At 38.4% G+C, this 1,116-nt stretch overlaps 1 protein-coding gene across 1 annotated transcript; it reads right to left on the bottom strand.

Annotated features, from left to right (window-relative positions):
- Window positions 1-346: 346 nt before the first annotated feature.
- SARC_16895 (hypothetical protein) lies at window positions 347-580 on the bottom strand (the record flags this gene model as incomplete). Its single annotated transcript, XM_014289002.1, has 1 exon — window positions 347-580. A coding segment is annotated over one exon (234 nt), but the record flags the coding sequence as incomplete, so codon positions are not given.
- Window positions 581-1,116: the final 536 nt, after the last annotated feature.

The following is a 1,116-nucleotide window of genomic DNA, read 5'->3' as shown; positions in this document are numbered from 1 at the left end:
ATACATACATACATACATACATACATATATATATATATATATATATATATATATATAATGTATATATATTACACAGCTGTGGGCACTACGCTTTTAGATTGCGTGAGGGAGCCAACAGAGTACTCATAAAAATCAAATTATAAACCCGACAGCATGAAATAAGTGGAATAGCCGGCTGGGCATCTCTTGAGATGCAACGATGTTTTTATACACGAAAGACATGCTCTGAATGATCCGTCTTTCCAAATGATGCGAATAGTTCAGCAATGAACACACGAAAGACCAAGCTATGGTATCAACATGCATCAGACAGCTTTAAAGATTCTTGAAGAAAAAAAATCCTCACCTCAGCATTCATCAGGGAGTTCTCGGAATAATCACTACCGAACACCACCAGTCCAATGAAGTCCTGTGCCCTGTAGCATATGCGCTGCTGTACCATCAGGCTGGCCATCAGTTGTGCTCGCACAAGCGCCGAGAACTTCTCACTCGGATGCAACGGATCATCCACCATCATCTCCATACGCCTACACACATCAACTAGTAGGACCACAGCATCCTTACTGCACAAGCCCGCCATTCTCAAGAGTTGAGATTCAATGCAATGCAAGTATGTGTATTTATATATTTATGCCTACTTGAATTTAGTTGGAATTTGGCAGTGGAGACCCAAGAGTGTGTCCCCCGACAGACACACAGGGTATATGTGAATAGTAGCTGCAGTAGTCCATAGAACACTCGTATCCAGAGCTCGGCTCGATTGAATTTACACACTATATTGAGAACAATAGTATAGGGGGGTATGTTTGTTGCTATATATATACGCAAGCAAATATAAAATACATAGGTCGATAATAATTGCCGTCTTATATTTATCTCAAGATATAATATATTTCGAGGTATAATATATAGGTCACCTATTTAACATGCACACAAAACAAAATAAATATGTATACTCGCTATCCCATCATTACTGCTGGTGATATACTGATATCAAACTTGTATCATAAATATATGCATTTATTTTTAGAGGTCATCTGCTCTCATGAAAAGTTGGATGCATATCATATATATCGTGTCAAATTGTCAATACATACTGTAGTAGCGGACGGTCGA

This window comes from Sphaeroforma arctica (genome assembly GCF_001186125.1).
Source record: "Sphaeroforma arctica JP610 unplaced genomic scaffold supercont1.9167, whole genome shotgun sequence".
In the NCBI taxonomy this organism is placed as follows: Eukaryota; class Ichthyosporea; order Ichthyophonida; genus Sphaeroforma; species Sphaeroforma arctica.
This window is presented reverse-complemented; position numbering and strand designations above follow the sequence as displayed.